This window comes from Tiliqua scincoides, chromosome 2 (genome assembly GCF_035046505.1).
Source record: "Tiliqua scincoides isolate rTilSci1 chromosome 2, rTilSci1.hap2, whole genome shotgun sequence".
Lineage (NCBI taxonomy): Eukaryota > Metazoa > Chordata > Lepidosauria > Squamata > Scincidae > Tiliqua > Tiliqua scincoides.
In genome coordinates this window covers 78,007,161-78,027,702 of record NC_089822.1, presented here as the reverse complement: position 1 = coordinate 78,027,702, position 20,542 = coordinate 78,007,161, and the positions used below count along the sequence as shown (strand labels likewise).

General features: G+C 37.6%; 1 protein-coding gene across 11 annotated transcripts in view; it reads left to right on the top strand.

Moving 5' to 3' along the window:
* The window catches only part of NFIB (nuclear factor I B), a 265,788-nt gene that overhangs the window by 214,629 nt on the left and 30,617 nt on the right, over positions 1-20,542 (top strand). For 6 of the 11 annotated variants that reach the window (XM_066617107.1, XM_066617101.1, XM_066617104.1 and 3 more), the window contains exons 9-10: positions 9,716-9,881; positions 13,892-13,974. The exons of 3 other annotated variants lie outside the window; for them this stretch is intronic. In XM_066617107.1, the coding sequence (XP_066473204.1) occupies positions 9,716-9,881; positions 13,892-13,974 (249 nt within the window). The remainder of the gene's footprint in view (positions 1-9,715; positions 9,882-13,891; positions 13,975-20,542) is intronic. 2 more of the 11 variants (XM_066617102.1, XM_066617105.1) reach the window with 1 other exon arrangement.

Genomic DNA, 20,542 nt, shown 5'->3' with positions numbered 1-20,542 from the left:
TTCTATATAGTAGCAAGGTTCTTCCCTAGAAAAGAATGAAGCTCACACAATATCTGCACAGATGAAATGTGCTCCTTAGCATTCAGGAGCAAGGCTGAATTCAGGGGCAGTCCAAATTTGCTTTGATTTCATTGGAGTATGTTCTCTTTTGAAACAGGTAGATTTATCAGTCTTGGGTTCCTTGGTCTCCAACAGTAAGCAACTTCACATAACCTGTAATGAGTTTCAGTTTATTACCCCTATTCAATCCATAGCTGAATCAAGACAGGTAGTCAAGAACATAACTTCTTTGGATTGATGTGTTATCCACACATGGATGATGCCATAATTTTGGACACTCTCTCCAAGTGGTTTGATGTAGGTGATAAGCAACATGGGAGATAAGATGGAACCCTGCATCACAACTGGCACAGAAGAAAGAACAGTGATCGCTCAATACCACTTTCTGAAATATACCTATGATTGTAGGAGCATAGTCTCCTATTGACTGTTTTGATCGAAGATGCGTTTCATGCAAGTGGTAGAAGACAATTCATTGATTGTCACAGTCTACAAATCAGATACGAAACACTTTTGTATCTGATTTGTAGACTGTGACAATCAATGAATCAAAGGTTACATGTACTTAGTACAGGCTTGGGTTCCTTTGCATCATTCCAGAAACTCTAATAGAGTTTACTGTTTTCATTTGGTAGCAATTGTATGCACATAGATAGAGACTGTAATATTTTTATGGAGATTTAAAAAGTCAATTTTAAAAAGTCTGATCCTGCATATCAGTGGAATGTCAGGTACTTGTATAGGAGATTGCAGCCTAAATAATGAAGATGCAATTTTTGCTTAGTATATTAGTCCTGATTATAAAGAGCTGAATGTCAGATTTAAGTTACAAATTGCTTTCAGTGTCTTGATTAAAAATCTTCTAGTCTCGTCGTACATGTTTCTGGTAACTCAGATGGGAACAGGGCACATAGGAACTGATTTTAATTCATGTAAAATTTCCATGAATAATAAAGTCTAATTAAGGCATCTATTAGAAGTCCTTAATGTTAATTCAGTGTGGAAAATCTAGGAGTTCTATTGTTGGAGTTTTTTTCCAAACTGATGTCTCAATTAGGCATTACTGAAGAGGAAATATGCAAATTAAATCTACCCTTCAGTGTTATACATTTTTCTACTATTTAGTGATTTCTTTTCAGTTATGTGGCTAATCTTTTATATCTATCACGTAATAGCCAATGGATCCATGTTTATGGTTAGATTTTCAAGGTTGCAACAATAATAGATTTCTTAATATTCTTGTGCTTTTCTATTGACTTACCTTCTTTAATACTGAGATATGTACATAATTAACAGGTTAACTCTGAAGTACTATTGTGCCTTAAGAAGTAAAAAGATTGTTAACTTCTGTTAACTACTTTTAAAGGAATTATTTGCTAACAATTTCTTCCACATTGAATTCACTTTAGAGATTGACAAATCCTGGCTGCTGTAGGTCTTTCTAATAACTACCTATATGCAAAATGAATCCTAAGGCCTTCCGTTTTCAAGTCTTAAAAAAGAGTCAACCTTCATGCAGATAGGTGTTATAACAAAAATGTTTGGTTCCCTCCCCCATCGATCCACATGAATGCTAGCATTGTCTTTTCTGCATGATCATTTTCAGTGTGTGAAATAACTGCTCAATTTTTTGCTCTTTTCTTCCATGGGATCTAGATATTTTCTTTCAAGGTATTGTTCTCCTACAGAGAAATTGAATTTTCCTGGCACTTGGGCAACAACATTTTATCACTAGGAAAACTTAATTTTTTAATCATTTTAGCACAATATTTGTTCTTATGAGTGCTGTGTGCACTACTTCTGCAACTGTCTCAGACCCAACTGAACAGTGCTTGAGAGAGTGATGCGTGAAAAACCCTATGTATATGCCATGAATTTGTTCAAAAAAACATTTTAATTTTCAAATTAGAGTCAAGTTAGAGTCAGTGAGCAGGCCCAAGTTTCACAAGCATCCCAGTTTTAACTGCTTAACAATTTTTAAAAAAAAGATATTTGAAAGATGGCTGCTCCCCATCTCTGTGCTGAGGATCACTTTTGCTCTAATTTTTGTTTCCTTTTTAAAAAAAAATGCTCTCATACTGCAGCAAGACTATTTCAGACACTCTCTACCCATTACATGTGGACTAGAGATCATCCTGTTGGCTTTGATTTCAGTCTTGGGGAACAATTGACATCTTAAAATACAGCTGAGGCTTGTGTTCACTGATTAGTTGACTTGGTTCCAAGCAACAGGAAAATAAATTTGTCCAATTTTAATATACTTGTCCCCTCAAAAGCAGTAAGCCAAATTCATGGGGAAACATTGGTTTTTACATGGAGAAATGTAACACTTGCTTATGCCAGCCTTCCACCTACAGAACACTTCTGCACTTTCTCCTTTCATATTGTGGAAATGGTTGCCTGTTCCCTTGAATTTTGATAAGGTTGTAGGTTGATAAAGACCATGGATGGATGTTTTATACAATTCTGTTTTTATTTTAGAGTACTTGGGATTATATTCTGTATGGTTGGCATCAGAATGTAAACTCCTTGGTACACTATGATGCTGGCCTTTTACATCTTGGTAGGATGTAGAATGGCAAGAATATGTTTTCTTTGTTGTAAAAGAAAAGGGCAACCACATACGATGTTTCAGCAACAAAAGAGAATTGTTCTATACAGTTGCGTTCTGTGAGCCAAACCCGTTTTCTTTTCTAAATAAAACATGCTTTTTTATTTAAACAAACTACATTGTCATAACTTGCAAAATTGCATCTGTGCAAATGTCATGTCAAATTCAATTATATACTTTCACACCTCAAAGCGTATTCATTTACTTGGTTTTCAGAGTAGTACTGTGATAATGCTCTTATTTTCAGCAACACGAAGAATTAATACCCTGACAGCATTTTACCTAAAATGAACTGTTCCTTTCAAGTATCTTTTAGTATTACACTAATTTAGACTAAGACAACCAGTTGAGGTGCATTACACTCCCCATAGCAATTTTGAAACTAATTGCTTTACTACTGCACTGATTATAGTGAGACAGTCACAGTATTCATTGGAATATTTTAAGCAGAATTAGTATAAAGATACAGCTAGCAAGTGTGTATATCCACAAGAGGAACAGTATGCAGTTTTCTCAATGCAATGTTAAATGTACCTAATTACATATAACTCAGCAATCAGGAAGTCCAAGGAGTTCCATGAATTGTAGTAAAAGATAAAGCTGAACATGGGAAAAACAGATTTTGCTTTAGGTGTTGTGTATTCAGAGATGAGATACTGTATTGTATATTGTAGCACTACAATATACTGTAGTGTATTGATGAGCAGAAGAACTTACTACAAAAATGTACCTAACCTTTATATAGTCCATATTCAGTGTCAGATGTGTTGCAGATATTTTTCAATAATCCTTACAGCTGCCCTGTAAAGCAGGTCAATAGCATCTCCATATGTCAGATTGGGGGTGGTGAGGGTACAAAAATGGCCTGTTAAGACTGCCTAGTGTGAATAACTGAAGTGAGATTTGAATCTGGGTCTTCCCAGCATGGTATGTACTCCATCAACTCTTTCTTATGTAAGGTCTTGTTATTCTGGTGTAGGCTGTGATACCTGTGACAGCAGTTCTTAATCTCTGTAGCCCCTGTTGTGTGCAAACAGTTTGTGCAAAGTCCCTCAACGAAGAAGCTTCAGCACATTTAGCACAATTTGCAAACTAATTAGTTTATATTAGGCATTTTGGCAAGTGTGCTGTTTGATATTGCCCAAAAAGTCACACAGCGAATCCTAAGTATATTTCTCAGAAGTAGGTCCCACTGTGTTCAATGGGGTTTACTCCCAGGTAAGTATACATAAGGTTTCAGGCTTAGTTTTGCTTCCTCTACACACCGTTTTTCTGTGACGTGGGGAGAATCAATTCTCATATCTTTTCCTGCATAAGCACTGTAGAAAACAATTACAGTAGTAATAAGCAGTTTATTGGCCTGAGCTTGCTCCTTCTAGTTTGGTGAAGTTCAAGGCTTGCTCTAAGTTTAAATCGTTATTAAGACAATTGCAAAAACATAAAACCAGTTAAAAACACCACAGCTTCCATCAAAACAGAGTTACAGTCTTACCTACATGCTAGTTATATGGAAGTACTTGGACTTTTGCCTATTTATTTCCATTGGCACCAGGATCTTGAAAACAAGCTCTTCTGCTTTGTTAAGTTCCAACTCTTAAGTGGGCACTGGCTTTCATTAATCTGTTTTCAGATAGTTAGAAAGAATGATAGGAATACATGATATCACACCTGAGCTGGGCAATTCAGTACAGTGATTAGAACTGTGTACACAAATATAAAGATAGACCCTCTTTAAATTATAGTTCTAGTTTTTAGAACTAGAGAAACTATTTTAATTCACAGTTCTTTATTCAGTTTTCAAACAACATGTCTCTCTCAAATAGAAGACCCCTTGTAAACTTGAACAAACCTCAGATTACAATGATGCAAAAATCAAAGCACATGGTGTCAAAAGGACACTTTATCCTTAACTAATACAACGTATTGAAGATTTTTGGAAACCGAGAAGAACTGACAATATCTCAATTATAGATATAGTATTGTATTAAGTGATATACAGGTTGAGACTAATTATTCACGTGGGTTCCGTTCCAAGCACTCGTGGATAGCAAAAAAAGCACTATAGCAAATCAATTTAAAAAACAAAGTTTCTTTGCTCCAGTGATTTAAAAACAGCCTTGCTGACCTTTTGACTCTAAGATAAGAGTCATTAAGAAGACAATCCATCAACCAGTCCTCCTCCAAGAGCTTAGAAAGTTTCACTCAGCCCCTCCCTTCACCGATGCAAAGGGATCACCTTTCTTTCACATGCTCAGGGGGAAGGGAGGGGCCCGCTGGAGAGAGAAGGATTGATGGATTGTCAGCCAGCTGCCCCCCCTCTCATTAAGGAGGCTATTGTTAAAGGAATGTTCAGTTTTTTAAACTGATTTTAAAGAGATGCATTTTCCCCTTCTCCAGGGATCAGCACATTCCTTCTCATTTGCAGGGGCCATTCGTGTTGAGTCAAATCTGTGTATAAAAAATCTGTGTATAAATAGGCGGGACCTGTACATTAGTTATTGGTTGTAAACACTAAGAGTATTATCAGACCTTATAGCAGCATCTGCTTTGAAATTTGTGACAAAAAAATGCCTTTCCCTAATCTGTACTATGCTATAAAAGTGGTTCGGTTTAGCAATTTAGAGGGTTAATTTTCTTGGCATGCCAGGACTGAGCTCTGTCCATATGAGCTGTTCAGTTTCTTTTAGTATAATCATTTGGGAACAGTATAAGGTGATACATTGTTGCAGATAGTGCTGGCCTCCAGCTGTGTCCATTTAATTAATTGGAGCTCTTTTTTGGCACAAGAATGGCTTAAGGAAGCTGATGATACTGATGCTATTAACTCATGCCTTCCTTGGAAACTTCATTCTTTGCTTTTTTAACAAAATGTACATTCTGTCAAAGAAATCCTGGCAGATGTTCTTGAGTTACCAAAAGTGACAAAAATTAAACACAAAGAACAGTTATCCAATCTATAATTTAAAAAGGTCCGATACAGCCTTAACAAACTTGTTTCATAAACTCAGCTACTATTAATAAGCAAAAAAATATTTTAAAATAGAGATCTAAGGTCTAATATAACACAAGGGCAGTATTTCCTCAAAGTGTGGGTTGGGACCCACTAGGTGGGTTGTGAGCCAATTTCAGGTGGTTCCCCCATCAGTGTTGGGAACTTGAGTCAGTTATTTGAACTTGAGACATGAAAATGTGTGATTTTGGGTGACCTGACAACTCATAAGCTGCATGCATGGAACACTATGATACTGGTATTTTTAGAATTGTTTTGATTGCTCTAGGTTTACAATGCTATGCAAATATTGCATGTTGGTGATTTTTCATGTTCTAAATAAAACAAATGTGTTCATTTTGACAAGATGAATATAAGGCTTGGGGCCTACATACCTTTATATCTTTCATTATCCTATTTTCTGTATCATTGTGATTTCTGCAGTCAGCCTATAGCAGCATTTTCATGTGGCTCTTCCCGTACAAGTTCATAAAGCAAGTGCATATAGAAATTCATTCTTAGTGACTTTTCCCCAGTGACAGAATACAGCAGACACTCGAGAATAAGTTGAGTATAATAACTTGAGAATAAGTCAAGTCGATCTCACAGATAAGAAGGCAGGTTTTGAGCCTAAAATCATGGAATTTTTATGATCCTTGGATAAGTTGGGGGGGGGGGTAAACTTAGGGGAGGTGTCTGACCATAGTTTTGTCTGATTTTACCCAAGGTCAGATCCTGAAAAATAACCTACCAGACATTGTAACTAAAGAACTGTACAGTTTCTAATTTAATAAAAATATAGTAAAAAATCATAAGGTACATTTTTATTCATTAACTTTTTAAATTCTGGTCTTCAAGACCTTTGTGTAAACACTATCAGAGTAAGTGCACTGTAAACAACATACCAGTAGAACCATTACTCAAATTCTTCTTTAGGGTGCCTGGTGTGTTAAGCCAGAGGCTCTACATATACATCATATAACTGGGAGTATGCAATTCAGTTCACAGTAGGGAGACAAGCAACAAGGAATGGCTGTGAGCAAGTTTAGCTACAAATAGTTGCAACTTGATTTACTGAGAAGTAGACACAGTGCTTTCCATGGGTGTTATTCTTAAGTAATGGTGCAGTGAATTGTAGCCTCGGACTTTGTTTCAAATGGAATTGAGGATTACATCTTGCTGTTTTAAAAACAAGACCTCTGCCAAACATTTGTAAAACGGAAGGAGAATACAGAAAGTTTGGGTGTGATTCTGCCAAAGAGAATGAGGTTTGCTTCATTTAAATGAAGGTGTTGAGCCCTGGTTTCCTTTTTGCTCAGGAGGAGTCAAAGGGTTAACTTTGGCTGAAGCTTGCTTTGGGTGCCCTGGAGACTAATTGCCTCTAATTCTCTGCATTGTCCTCTTGCTTCTTCTCTGGGCTTCCAATGTGCCTGAGTGACCTCGCAGATAAGGCAGGGAGATTATCAAATCTTGATTTATTGGCAGATAGGTGAATATCTAGGGTAAGTGTTATACCAAGAGATGCTAGTACCTGAGCCTTTTTGAAGATAGTGTTTTTAAATCTGTAAAATGTGGATGAACACATACTAGTTATGAAGCATAGGTTTATTCTAGCTATAACTTTCACTTATAAAATTAAGACCCCAATCCTACATCCCACTGATTTATGTAATGCAGGGGCAGCAAAGGAGTGCATGCTGCATCCTATGGTGGTGGTGGGGGGAGCGTCGATCAGGTGGCCCAGGAGAGGTAAGTAAAAATAGTTTTTTCCTGCCCCCTGGTAGGCTGCGTGGCCACCAATGGGTCTCTTCAGATCTGCACCAGCTATTTAGCTGGCATATTTCCACGGAGCTTCAGGGGCTCCATGTGCCAAGAAAGGGGCATAAGGTCGTGGCATGTGCTGATGTCTCTGAGATCCATCTCTTCCATTCCTGAACCACCCCTTACCTAGCCAGCTCCCTACCCTAATCCTCCCCAAACTTACCATGACTTGCCCCACCACCCTACCTGCTCCAGCGCAATCTGGGAAGGCCATTGGTGCACATGTGGGACCTCCAACCAGTTCCACTGGCAGTCCCACGGGACATAACTGAAGTGTGGCTTTTGTGGCACCACACTGACACAGTAGCAAACTGGGAAATCTGCTACTGTTAGCACTCTAGTAGGTTTGAGATGCAATTTTTTTTAAATGGGTTAAAATCAGAATACATGTCTGATACATGCCATTTTAAGGCTGTATTAAGACAAGCACAATATCTAGGTCATTCATCCCTCTGTCTCCACACATAGACACATCAGTTCATTTAATCCACGTAATCTAGATGAATAGTCTTGGCTTCTAAGAACCATGAATGCTGTTCCATTCATGGGCTTTTTTGCCCCCTTCATCTTGTTGCAACCCCAGCTCCCTCCCATGATGATCCTGAAGGTCAGGTGACCCTTGCAAGTAGTGTGAGATATGGCACTGGGACCTGAAGGTGGAAGTAGAGTTGATGGAAGTAGGAGGTCCTTCACTAGATCAAGTGTCTTTCCTCTTGCACTAGACATCTTTGGATCCAAGCTAGTATAAAAACACATAAAATTGGAAAATTCAGCTTGCTGCAATAGGTTATAAACTTAGATTATTAAAGCCACAGCCTCTGTTGTCATTGTCTTCAGTATCACTGTGCTGTGTCAGTATAGTTGACCTTGTACACATTTATTTGGAGTACTAAATTTCTGGGTCCTTCCATTAGGGAAAGATGTAGACCAAACAGGTAAGGTTTCCAGAGTGCTGTGAATACTATGAAAAGTTTAGATGGCCCAAACTATTCTGAAATGGGCCTTGAATACTGTAGAAATTGTCATAATAAATGAATTGCATCAATGTAACGGCATATCTCAGCAAATTTGGAAAGATGACACATTTTACTCTTTTAATGAGCATGTAACATTGGAAAGACATTTCTATAGTATGCTTTAATGAAATAAAACATATGTTTGGGGGTAAAATTTTAGGTAGGAAGTTAGGTCAGATTAAAGATGTTGGATTTGTTTAACGCAGGGCATCTGCTATGGTTGTGGTCACTTCAGAAGTTGCAGATGTTTCAAATGCAGCTTGCAACTGGGCTCTTGTATCCAAACTCCTGTGTGTGTGTGCATGCATGTTTATTTGTAAATGGTGTTTCTGTCTAACTGCCATAGTCTGTAGCGGAAATGTTTTTTAGATTTACTGAATGACTTCTTCCAAATATTGTTCGCTTGTATTTGTTTCCTGATGTGTCCAGTTACAGTATTCAAAATAAGTTCTTAATCTTTACAAGACTTGTGTTAGCTTATCTTTTTCCTGAGTTCAGCTCAATTTGGCAGCGCATCTGTCAGAGAAACATCTAGGTTTTTAGGTGTTACTGTTACGCTTTAGGACCATTTAAAGTAAATAGCTGAAACAATCGGGTATAAAATAAAATGGAGTTCCCCACCATTCAGCCTTCTCATTTCCCTACTACTCTAATAGATTTTACAAGATACAGGAACCCACCAGTTCTATTTTAAGTTCATTAATAGTGAATTGCTATGTGGTCAGCCTAGAAATAGACTGTAACATTCACAGAACTAAAAACAGACCCTTTGTCATTTTTATTTAGGATCACTCACTGTGATCTTAATAAAAGGTATTTGTGGGATCATTAAACTGACCTTAAAAATCTGTATAGCATGATATGAGATCCATGGTAGAAGAGGCTATATTCTATCCCCTGTTGCTTTAGTTAAAAATTAGCCGATATTTGACATACATGAAATAACTGGATATCATTTTGTTGTGTTAAAAAAAAAATTAGAAATACTTTGGGCCAGCTTCATGACCTTGACTAGTGATTCTCTTGTAAGGTAGAATACACTTGGGAAAATTACTTTAATGAGGGAAAAAATACTCCAAGGCACTGACAGTGGTTAATCCTGTGCAGTATGCCAAAGGCACACTTAACAGCAGCAACTTTCTAGAAAACCCTAATAGTTAGATAGCTTGAGCACGACGTATGTATTTCACAAGGCATTCTTCTGGTTTTGTTTTGTAGCCTAACAGCAGTGGTCAAGTAGTAGGGAAAGTGCCTGGCCATTTTACTCCAGTTTTGGCACCCTCTCCCCATCACAGTGCGGTGCGACCTGTGACCCTGACCATGACAGACACTAAGCCCATCACTACATCCACTGAAGGTGAGGCATCTTCACCTACAGCAACCAGTAAGTATTTTTAGGAAACAAAAGGTGTCCATCAAAGGATCAAAATTTCAAACTAAGGCCAATAAAGGCGCCTTTTCCTTCTATTTGACCAGGCAGAAGCTCAGTTGATAATAGAGAACTTGGGCAAAGATTTACTCGACAGTTTTTTTAAACTTGAGTAATGTGTGACGTTTATGACATGGCAACCAAAAGAGAGAAAAGCAAATTAATTGCATCAGCTACCAAGAGAGAATGAAAGTTTCATTCATTATTAAGGTGGACGTTCTAGTGACATTAAAAAGCATGTTCAGATTGAAAACTTTTTAAAATGGCCACACCTGGATTTCAAAGAGAAAGCAAGAGAGAAAGAGAGAGATCATTAAGGATATAGCTGATTGCTCCAAAGTGAGCTTTCATACAGAAATCATGTCTTACGCCAAAATATATTGAATCAGAGCTATGATCCTCAATTAAATAATTTATGAGTCTTGGTACTGAAAAAAATTATGTGAGTTAACTATATTTATAGGTGTATTAAAACATCTGAATGGTTTGCCTCTCATTCATTCATTGTGTCAGTACCACATTATATACCCTATATCTTCAATGGAATTGTACGCACAGAAAGGTGTTTCAGTTGTTAAAACCATTCTGCAACTTACAGCAGTCATACTGAGTCTGCTTAGAAATACTTTGGCGTGATGCTTGATCATGATGCAACTTTCCTGTTGCGTGGAAAGTTTCCAACACCAGCACCCACCAAAAATTGTGGTGTTGACATGGAAACTGCACACAGGCCAATCTACGCATCAAGTATATTTACTTACAATTGTGGGTTGTATCCCAAGGTTTCCTTCCACCTGCAGGTGGATATTCTTCTTCTGCAGTTAAAACTCCTTCTGCAAGTGGAAACCATTCCTTGAAGAAGTGGGAAGAAAACTCAGGATACCACCAATGGCTGCCAGTTGAAGCTTCTCCAACCCAGAACCCTTGGCAACTTTCAAGTAGCATATTGTGACTGTTGTAGCATATCAAGTAGTCCTTAGAGGAGGTTAAACTGTGTTAGGGCCCAGTCCTACCCAACTTTCCAGCGCTGATGCAGCTCTGCCCATAAGGCATGTGCTGCATCCTGCAGGTGGGGGGCGGGGGTCATGGAGGCTTCCTCAAGGTAAGGGAATGTTTGTTCTCTTACCTTGAGTTAATCCTTGTTCCCTTACCTTGGGGCTGCATTGTGGCTGCATTAGCACTGGAAAGTTGGATAGGATTAGTCTGAGATTAAATATTACAACCTTAACAAATTAAAACATACTGTAGCATGTGCACACAAACTATTCCTTTAGTTTAATTCACACTGAGAAGCAACCACTGTATTGGATCCTAATTTGTTCTTCAGCTTGTATAAGAGCGTTTTTGTATGAGGAGGTGATAGTGCAAGGTTCTTCGGAACAGGAATACAAATGGAATCCTGACATGTGCTCGTTGGGCAAAAAGGCGGGGTATAAATTAATAAAATAATAAAAATAAAATAATAATAATAATGGTTTTGTGGCTGCACAATACGTTGTGCACCATCTTATATAAGATGTCACTCACAATTGTTAGTACCTCATCGTGCAATTTCTTTACATGTCCTTGTGCATGCTGAATAATATAAAATGCCACCTTAGTTCCATGTACACTCTTAAGGATACAGTTCCCCATATTCATGATATATCCAGTGAGTCTGTGATGCCTGAATATTGAGTACAATTTTGAAATCTCCTTAAAGTTAATATCCCTTATATAGTTATGTTTTTAAACCCTTAGGGTGCCATCTACATTTTTGAGTACTGTAACAACATTTCTGTTAATATCAACTGATTTGGATCTACTATTTTTTATCAGATGAAAAAGAGATTATAGTGACAAAGAGTAGAAAGTCTGTTAATGATTTAAACAAACATCATTATATATTAATGAATCAATTAATAGTGTTCCCCCCCTTTTGCTTGCTGTATAAGTGAAAGTGTCATAATTAATCACTTCTGGTTTTCCATTTCTGAAGTGCACCTATTTTTCTCATAGCAATCAAGAAGCTTTTAATTATCTTAAATATTCCATCCAATTGTAGCATTAGACGACTTTGGGTATTGTGGTTTCATCATATCTCATTTATGTCCCTTAAAAGCAATGTAGTACTTATTTACCATTATTTTAAGCAACTTTTAAGGAGCCAAGAAAAGCTTTGGTATTAACAACTTTCTGTTCATAAATGGAACTACAAATGTTCCATGGCTGTGATACTGGGAATATCTCAGTACTCCTACCTATTTCTAGCTGAATATTCTCAAACTACAGGTGGTGCCTTTATATCCACAGGGGATCTGTTCTCGGACCACTACCCCCCCCACGGATACAGAAAACCGAGGATAATCAAATCCATGATTTTTTCCCCTTTAAGGGCTTTCTGAAGCCCGCAGAGGCCACGTGCATCCTCTGCAGCTACGTGCAGAGGCCACAGCCTCTGCAGGTTTCATATGGCCTTTAAGGCCAAAATGATATGACTTCCAGTTTTCTTCAGGAAACCAGAAGTGACGTTTTTAACCCTTATAAGGTGGTCTGAGGCCCAAGGAAGCCCTCACAATGCCTTATAAGGGCAAAAAAGATAACTTCTGGTTTCCTGAGGGAAACTGATGGAAGTCATGTCTTTTTGGTCCTAAAGGCCATTCTGAAGCCAACAGAAGCTGCATGCAGATGCGCATGGCCTCTGCAGGCTTCAGAAAGCCCTCCAAAGTTGACCAGAGGGCTCAGGTTGCTTCCAAAGGGCTCAGGTTGGGCCAAATCTGGTCCAGTGCGGGTCCAGAGGACCCACATTGAGCCAGGTCCGCGGATGCAGAATCCACGAATAAGGCCCCACCTGTAATTAGTCTACACCAAAGTTGATTTGCATTGTCTTGTTATGTGAAATGTTTTATTGTAAAATGAATGTTGCTATAATGATGAGGAATGAGCATGCACATTCTCACTCCTCTTAGATGTATAAGTTTACATAAAATATCTAATTAATTTGTATGGTGGCTTTTCTATAGACAGTCTTTGAAAAGGGAAATAGATTAAGCAACAATTTGTGTTTTTTTTAAAAAATTGAGAAGCAAGGCACATCTAAGTGAATTCATCAACTTTGAGGGCTTAGGTATGGCAGTCAAGGTGGCATTGCTATGAAATTGATTTGTGTAATATAGAAACCTGTATGTTAGAAAGTAAAATCACCTACCTCATTTGACACTGGCCACCATCGGCAATCAGAACTTAATGACTTTCACTCACTACTGACCAACTCTGAATTTGAAAGGTAGTCTATTGGGGAAAGGTTGTATATCCCATTAACCGCATATAGTTCTATAGGACAAGACAGTTTAGGAACTTCCACATTACAGCTCATAGACCTAAATCTTACAGTCTAATTACCCAGTAATGGCCTGCATTTTTAATATTTCTCATAATAATTCTACAGTATTTCTTATAAGAACATCTTACTCTCTACCCCCCCCCCCCCAATTTTATGCCTCATTAAAAAAAAAAATTATTAGGTCCAACTTTTAAATAAACAGTTAATGTTCTGAATTGGAATAATACTGAGAAATTATTAAAATTATTACAGTAGTATAATAAATTATGAGAATTTGACTTTTTAATGTGAATGTGATGCAACTGATTGAACTTTATTTAGTTTATATAACTAGTTTATAATGCTATAAAAGAGACAATCAAGTCATACTTTTCTTGAACCAAACTGGTCAAGCAGAGAATTTATCATTGGCAGTTTAATCCTATCCTCGTACAGATTCCATTGAAGTCAATAGGTATTACAGAATTGTGTCCAATAGCCAAAATCATGCTTTTGATTACTTTGATTCATATTGTAAATAAATCACAAAGTTTACCTATGCATTGTAGATCATAACTCTGAATCTCTCATGTTTGAATTATAGAAGGTAGAAATTAAGATAGGTTTCTATCTTTATCAATCTGTTTTGTTCTTCCTTAATCAGCCTACACAGCCTCAGGCACTTCCCAAGCCAATCGATATGTGGGACTAAGTCCAAGAGACCCTTCCTTCCTACACCAGCAACAGGTGGGCACGTTTCACATAGGTATTAACAATAAAAAGATCAGTATTTGCAATAATTTCCTTCATACATTCTGCCATTGACATCTTAGACTAGACCAGGACCCCAGTGTGTTTAGTACTCTTCTATGAAACCTACATGTACCTCCAATATCAACACAGCTATGTGAAGTTTCTTCAGGCTGTGGCATGTTAAGGGCTTTCTCCTGCAAATCTTTCAGTTAGGCTATTTTTAAAGAACCTAAAAAGCAGAATTTATTATTGGCTGCCTCTATATGACTGCCTCTATAAAGTGGTACTGCTTATATTTAAATCCAGTCAAAATTAATCGACAGCCCTTTCATTTTCACTCTATTCAATATTGGCTGTTTTGAATGTCTACGATTTAAAGTTTTAGTTTCAAGAGAATGATACTATCAAATTCTTTTGCCGAAGATCATCGTGCTTAAATTAATAGGATTAGGTTGCAATCCTGAACACAGTTACAAGGGAGCAAGCTTGATTGAATAGGCTGAGACTTACTTCTGTGTAAACATGCATAGGATTACACTGTTTGTTGATTTCCTGTGATGAAACACATTTTTGTTCAAATTTCTTACATCATTTACATTTCAAATAGCATTTTAGATTTCACATCTCATTAATGCTGTAAATTTAATGCAAATGAATTGTTTATCCCAACTGAAAATATACTGCTGAGATTAATAGTGGCTATTAAATAATTTAGCCACATTGCTTCTATTAAACATAGAAGAAAAAAATCCAGATCTTGAGAATTAAAATACGCTTCCTGATGTTACATTAACTGTTTTAAACTTACAGTACTGTAAGTTTAATGAACATAGATTCATAGGAGTGTTTGGTGCCTATGCCTGTTCAGTGTGTGTGGTTATATAGCACAACCGTGCTGATCTAGAAACAATAGAGTTGGAAGATCTCTATTGTTTCCAAAGCCAAAGTGACATTATATGTATATTGCATGAAACACCCATAAAGTTGGTAGTTTATTCAAAATAATAATGTATTTATTGAGGAGCTTTTATACCAGTGAGACCTTCCTGAAAACATCTGTAAAGAGATATGAAAATACCAAGTAATGATTCACAATTTTAAAACAACTCTTTGGGGGGAGGGGTTTTGCTAATGTTATGCTTATAATTTGACAGAGAAGCAGTATGTGATCAGAATATTTTAAACACAGACGTGGTTTATAACTTTTCTTTTAAGAAGAAGTTCCTATGCTGAATTTCTAAAATCCAGTGACAGTGGAATAGCAATATTTCAAAAAGAAGTTCTGATATTCTTTTAGCTAAGGAACTCACAGCCCAGTCTTATGGTTGGGCTGCACTACTGGAACTTGTGTTCCTGCATGTAGCCTGATTTATGGTGTCACAAAGCGCAAGCTCCACAGCATGCTGCTGGATCCTTGTCAGAAAGGAGAAGTGGTGCTGGCCATGTGACAGCAGCTTTCTTGGAGTCTCTGACTCTTGTGAGTCAGTGGCAGGGATGGATCGGAGCATTCTGTGGGAGGAATCGGGGGCAGCGAGAAGATGAGAGCAGGAGGTCAGGTCTAGAGGGTAGAGCCTGTCTGCCTGAAGATAACATCCACAAGGTCGCCAGTTCGAGGCCACCGGCACCGTGCGACCTTGGAGCAGCTGACAAGCTGAAGCCGAGCAATTCCATCTGCTCTGAGCGTGGGAGGATGGAGGCCAGAATGTGAAGCCAGATCGGAACGAAACACCTTGAATGTAGTGATTCTTGAAAGAAAGAACCTTCTTTCAAATTGTAAAAATCCCTATTTAATAAGGGATTTAAATAAAAGCCTGCCTATGTAAACCGCCTTGAATAAAGTCTTGAATAAAGACCAAGAAAGGCGGTATATAAATACCTGTTATTATTATTATTTATGAGAGGGGATGGAGCCAGCGGCAATGCTGAATGCCAAATCCTATCCACTCTTTTAAAAACCTCTGTACCCTTTTCTCTCCTCGAACTTACGCCACCAAAAGACGTGACATATGTCCAATGAAACTCATAGGCAACCCCAGGGCTTACGTGGAGGTAAGGAAAAATAATTTTGCCCTTGGGCTGCCCTCCCCACCATTTGATGCAGCTTGCGCCTTTTTGGCATGGCTGCATTGACGCTGATGGCGGGGGATAGAATTGGGGCGTCACACAGTTTAGAAAAATAGTGAAACAATTTCATGCGCCTCATCGATATGGGCAAGCAATGACAATGTAATTGAAGAAGCTTTTCATACATTGGTACTCCTAAACTCACAGAAAGAATTCTTGCTCAATACAGCTGGTTTTTGTTTTAGTGCCTCTTCTCAAAATATGTTAAGAACATTCTATTAATATGTTTCTATCTGGTTCAGATGTTAGGTTGTTTGTGTAAAACAGAAAATGAGAAGGAGGGTGTGAGGTTGTGTGTATAAAAAAATGTAAGGAGAAAAGATAGAGCTGAATATTGTATAAAGTAGTAGCCATGCAGCATGGAACAATTAATATATTATGACGTGGTTAAGAACTGACAAGTGTATGAAATGACCCAGTTCAGCTGCTATATGCAGGCATTGATTCTTTTGCATCATGGAGATGTGGGCAGACTCCTTTTCCCTACACCATGCACGTAAAGTAATGTGATGAGCACATGCCATGTGGAAGCCCAATGATACAATTTACAGTTTCCCTCTCCCTTTCTGGAGTGGAATAATTGCACAGATTTGACCTTGGCATTTGTTACATCACAAGTTACTGTTAGTGTTTAGGGAGTGGTAGACACCCAATTCACCATCCAAATGCATCATCACTAGGTTAAATGTCTGTTCTGGGGCAATATTCTTCTCATGTCCAAGTATTCTACTTTTATAGAAAGTTGAACCAATCTCTTTTATATTTACTTAAACACAACTGTAGTTTGGAATCACAGGGTGGTATCCCAACTAACATTTCTACCATTAAGAGCTCTCTCCACAAATAGAAGCTTCCTCTGATAACAAAAGCAATAGTCAGGATGCCACCCATAAAAAGAAGAAGTACTACAAAAATATATAGTGAAATAGAGTTTGGGGCCCAATCCTATCCAACTTTCCCGTGCCGACGCAGCCACAATTCAGCCCTAAGGCATGGGAACAAATGTTCCCCTACATTGAGGAGGCCTCTGACTGCACTCCCACCGCAGGACACAGTGCATGCCTTGTTGACATGGCTGCATTGGTGCTAGAACATTGAATAGGATTGAGTCAACCTCATAATTTTTTTGTTCCAAAATTAATCTTATATTTATATATAATGTGCATGCCTTTATGTATGTCGTCTTGCTGCTTGACAGGGTGATAGCTTCTAACTTAATAGCACTAAAAGAAAGTTTTGGCAGAGTGATATAGTATAGGTTCACCAGTGGCTGTTAGCCATGATGGCTGAATGAAAGCTCCATATCTAGTCAGGATGCTACCCTCCTCATTCAGAGTACATGCTATTGGAAAAGAACAGGAGATAGTCAGTGCCATCGTAAAATGTTTAACAGCTTCCAGGGTATCTGACAGAATATAGAACTGAAAGGGCCTTGGGCTGATACAGCAAGGTAATTCTCAACAAATTAGGGCATCAGTGTGCTTTGACACTTCCTTATTGGCCCTGCATGGGGAGAAAAGGCCTATACCTAAAAAGGGGGAGAAGAATCATCACCCTGTTACCCAAATACCATCCCCTCACATGCATACCCTACTGAAGTCATACCCTGATGAAACAAGATAGTACAATTATAAGTTTGTGAGGCATGTTAAAAATAAGAGTGTATGCCTTGTGGGACATGGTAAAAATAATATTAAACATAGCATAACCCAGTAACTTTTTTTCATATACTGATCTAACTCCTCAAAAGGCCTCTGAAATGACAATGTCATACAATTTTGTTGTCTAGGGAAAAAAGCGCACATGCAGATTGTCTAAATTACTTGGATAGAGTAAAGGTTATGCTTTGGTAAGGCAGAAATAAGATTGATTTATTAGGTCCTTTCATTACTTTACAACAATTTAAAAGAGACCACTCTTCTTGTGGCAGGTTCTAAATGCATTTGGTTTAAAGTAGACCATGATGAATGAAAAGGAAAATCAAGGGGTACATGAAATAAAGGCAATCAATCATTTTATATTAGCTGAGAGAAATTCTAAATTAGAAGGCCAATGGTTTTAGTTCCAGAGAGGTGTTTTAAACATTCACCATTCCTTTTAATATACTTTGACCCCTTAGGAATAAATATTGTCACAGGTACATTCTCTGCTTCACAGGAGGAGGCTTTGTAGAGATTTATTCTCCTAGGTTATGAGAGGTATTGACGTTTATTCTTGAGTGCTTTTCTTCTGTTAAAGCCTCCCTTCTCCATAACATAGCCTATATAAGTTGTAGCAATGACCATAAATTTAAGCTGCTTGTATAGTTGGCGATTCTTCTTATAGTTTCTCCACTAAATAACAGTTTGGTAGAATTTCTAATAAAGCAATTTATTGAACAAAGTTGTTAGAATGTTTGCATTTATGGAATCATTATAAATATAGGGTTGAAAGATTACATGCATAGAGAACCAACGTGAGCAATAGATTTTAATCTACTGACCTGGCTATTATGGAAAGCTTATTAAACATGTAACTTAATATATAGTTACCAAGTCAAGGTTATTATTAGGAGTCATAAATAGAAGGATTTCCTTGTCTGTGGTAGTCACTGGCTGTTGTTGGTTCCCAGCTATCATGAATTGCTGAATAGTTCCACAATAAAACAGCAGCAACTTAAATCTTTTCATTTAAATGTTTTTAAACAGTAAATTCAACAAATAGATCTATGTTGAAATGATGCTGCCCAATGTTTGTTATAATTTACCTCCAGAAACTAAACTGTGCTTGACTAGAATGCAGTCTTTTGACTCATTACTTGCACAGAGGGGTTTCTTACTATTAGTAGTACACTGATTACTTGGGATTTATTGCCTTAAATTTTTTAGTATATTTCTTCTTTAGCCATAGTTAAAATGTTATATTAGCATAAATACCTGGTTCTTATGTTTGCTGTGAAACCTTGATGCTGCTGACAGTGGGCTAGTCCATCAAGCAATGTGGGATTACACAGAAGTTACAGTGTTGTACAATGAAAAGGCTGATAGTGGTAGATAAGTTGTTCTGAAGTTTGCCAGGACCCATCATCCCCTACAGTGCATAGTGCTGGTAATACTAGACATGCCTTATGGTGCATTCTTAATTTGTGCAAGTCTATGGCTAAGCACAACAGGTCTTACCAGCAGCTTGTGTAAACAGAGAGTATATCCTGGAGCAAAGCACAATAGATTCTGTACCCAATGGATTATTGCAGAAATAGCTCCAGGAGTGGGGGACTGAACTCTTCTGAACCGATATATTCTTACCCGTCCACATGACTAACTTTTCTAAGACTTTGGAATTCTCCTAACTTGTGACAGCAGCTTCCTCCTATATATAACCCATTCACAGTTGGCTGGAGTTGTAGTGAGGCTTCCAAACCTCACTTAATTTATAAGGAGAGAACTTGGACCACATTCATCTGTAATTTACCCTGATTGACGTTTCCCACCCATGTTATTAATATGATCCAGGAAATGAAATAAAAGTTAATTTTTTCTTAAGACTTAAAAACACTTTGTAAATAGATACTATTTCCATGAAGCAAAATGTCTTGTGTTTTTTCTTGGTAGGATGCAGTCTCATTTTTCTTCCTTTGTAAAATATTTTACTTTACCAAAAGAACAGTTAATTTTTAAAAAAAAGGAAGTAAAAACAGGAGAGAAACTATCTTTTTGTATTGAAAATGGAGTCTGCTATTGTTAATCTAGTAGTTACGAGATTGATAAATTCCTAATATCCTAACATTACTTAAGGTTGTATTATGAATTTTACTCATGCATGGGCTTTGGGGGGTGTGTGAACATAGCTTTACTTTCAGACAGATTTGCTATGAATTGATGTTTTTTCCTATGCCACTACAACCATATGAAATGTATTTTAAAAATAGAAAACTAAAGTACCTTTCACTCATATTACGCATAATTTTTACACACAAGATTGATATTTCATAGCAGCGTGCCCAGCAGAAAGTTGTACTTCAGAGTGCATCATTTAGTTCTTAAATAATTCCATTCAAAATGGAAGAAGTTTTATTATTTATCAATTGCATCTAGCAGTGAAACTGAAATGATGATAATTTCAGCACAGAATTTATGGACCGAATATGTCCAGGATATACGGATGATGAGCGCTCTTGCTTTAGGCAAAAAATGAAAAGGAGGGCAGTACAAGCGGGCTTCTCAAGCAAAGTGCAAAAGATTCAGGAAGCAGGTTATTGACGCTTAGGCTGTTCATATTGTGTCTCTTATCATAATTGACAGTTTGACGTAAAACCTGGTCACATGACTGTCACAGAGGCATGTAAATGGATAAGAGGTCACCTTTCACGTACTCTTCTTGGACAGGAAACACATTTAAAGGAAGTTGCAGTCAAAACAATGACAATATGCAAATATTCATAGGCTTCCCTCAATCAACA